Source organism: Orycteropus afer, unplaced genomic scaffold, assembly GCF_000298275.1.
Source record: "Orycteropus afer afer isolate SDZICR_OR568_19922 unplaced genomic scaffold, OryAfe1.0 scaffold00291, whole genome shotgun sequence".
Taxonomy (NCBI): domain Eukaryota; kingdom Metazoa; phylum Chordata; class Mammalia; order Tubulidentata; family Orycteropodidae; genus Orycteropus; species Orycteropus afer.
The window spans coordinates 2,787,395-2,789,477 of record NW_006921878.1 but is presented as its reverse complement, the minus strand read 5'-3'; the positions used below and the strand labels follow the sequence as shown (position 1 = coordinate 2,789,477).

General features: G+C 56.7%; 1 protein-coding gene across 1 annotated transcript in view; it reads right to left on the bottom strand.

The window, feature by feature from the left end:
• The window catches only part of NMRK2 (nicotinamide riboside kinase 2), a 6,424-nt gene extending 5,453 nt beyond the window's left edge, over positions 1-971 (bottom strand). The window contains exon 1 of the mRNA XM_007951092.1: positions 946-971. Within this exon, the coding sequence (XP_007949283.1) occupies positions 946-971 (26 nt within the window). The remainder of the gene's footprint in view (positions 1-945) is intronic.
• Positions 972-2,083: the final 1,112 nt, after the last annotated feature.

The following is a 2,083-nucleotide window of genomic DNA, read 5'->3' as shown; positions in this document are numbered from 1 at the left end:
GCCACCAGAGCTCCCAACATTAATTCAAGTCGTTAATAAAAGGCCAATCTTTGCTCAGGGCCAGCTTCAGAATTTTCCAAGCACTGTGCAAAATAAAAAGGTGGAGTCCTTGGTCCAAAAAGCATTAAGAGTATCAAAACAAGGACAGAACCTTAAACCAAATTTGGAGAGTGCAGTGGGCCAGTGAAGCAGGCTGTGCCCATGTTAAACGCTCATAAAGCCAAAAACAAAAACCCCAACCCGTTGCTGTTGCATTGATTCCGACTCCTGGAGACCCCGTGTGTTGCAGAGTAGAGCCGCTCCAGAGGGCTTTCGGTGACTGTCATCTTTATGGAAGCGGACTGCCTGGCCTGTCTTCTGTGGCACCATACGTGCGTTTGAACCCCCAGCCTTTGGGTTAGAAGGCAAGTGCAAACTGTTTCTACCACCCAGGGACCCTCAGTGCTTCCTGCATCATCCAAAACGTCTCCTCGGTAACAGAAGGGACAGTTGAAAACCCTGGGTGGTGGATGAGGCAGGAAGCCAGCTCCCCAGGGTGCCTGAGGTTACCCAGAACGGCGTTGAAGGCAAGAGTGTACACGCAGCCACACGGAAGGTCATTTTAGGGCGACCTCCCCATGTGTCTGTCCCAGGGTAGGGAGCTTGCAAGGATGGCACCCACCGTAGGCGACACCTTGTGCTTTTCTATAATTTTCTGTCCCAACTCATGTTTGTTCTGACACTGAGTTTAAAGGAGAAAAAGTATGTCCATCTGGAAAACTGAAACAGTGGGGCGCTGAGCTGGGCCCTGCACCAATCTTCCCTGTTGGAGGTGCCGAGCCCCTAGGACAGAGACCCCTCTTGGGGCTCGGACCTCGGCGGTGGGACCGTGCACCCTCAGACACCAGGACATCTGTCCATTCATCCCTCGGCCTCCCCCCTCCAACCTCCCTCTGTCCCACTCACCCTCCGACACCGATGATGACCTTCATCTTGTGCAGAGGTGTGGACAGCGGGGGGCGGTACTCAGTGGCCTGTGGGTACCCAACTTCCAGGGCCCAGGCTGGGCTGACCCCGTAGTACGCTCCCTGCGCCCCCGTAGTACGCTCCCTGCGCCCCCGACTTCATTGACAAAACCTGGCACCTTTATAGCCTGGGAGGTGGCTGGGCGGAGCTGCACCTGTTCCTTGGATGGAAATAGCTCCCGCTGTCTTTTGCCTAAATTAGTCACGGGCCAGCTGGGTAGGGTTGTGGCAGGTCGATGTCACCCCCTCCCTCCTCCCTCCAGCCCCTCCCTTCCCCTCTCTCTCCCTCCCTCCTCTCTGCTCCTGGCCAGAGAGATAAGGGCCACACGATTTTCTCCCTAAAAATATCCCTCCCCAGTGTGTTCCGGGCCTGACCCTGACATTAAGGCTGGTCCTCGTGCTGATAAAGGGGACTCACCCTCCCGCCTTCCTTGGGGACAGCAGCACTGCCAGCCCCAGAGCCTGCCCTACAGGGAACTTCCGTTTCCAAGAGGTTTTGGCCAACATTGACCCAAGGCCCAGAGCCACAGTGAGTCACAAGATGGCCTTGCTGTGGTCACCAGGGCTCGGCCCGGACAATCTCAGCACGGCATGAGGGATCCTTCATGGAGGGTCCGCCGTGTGCCACGAAGTCACTTGACTCAGCCTCAAAGCAGTCTTGGGTGGGAAGGGGCCACCCATGCTGTCTCCTGTTCTGTCCTCATGAATAGCTGAGGGACACAGCTGCAAAAACACAGGTCCAAGTTCAGCTGCTCGGGGGCCGGGGTGGGACCTGCATCAGGAGCCCAGAGTTGGAACTTTGGGTCTCAGGGCCCCTTTTCACTCTGGAAAGTCGCTGCGGACCTAGGAGCTTTGGTCAAGGGGGCTGTAGTCAAACTAGGAGGTGCAAACAAGGGATGAGCTTGGCTGCAAACCACAACTTTGGGGGTTCAAGGGCACCCCAAGGTCCCTGAGGAGAAAGGCCCGGGGATCAGCTCCCGGAAGGTCATGGCCTTGACAACCCTGTGGGGCGGTTCTGCTCGGACACAAAAGGGGGTGCCATGTGTTGGAGCTGACTTGACGGTGACTGGTTTTGCCCC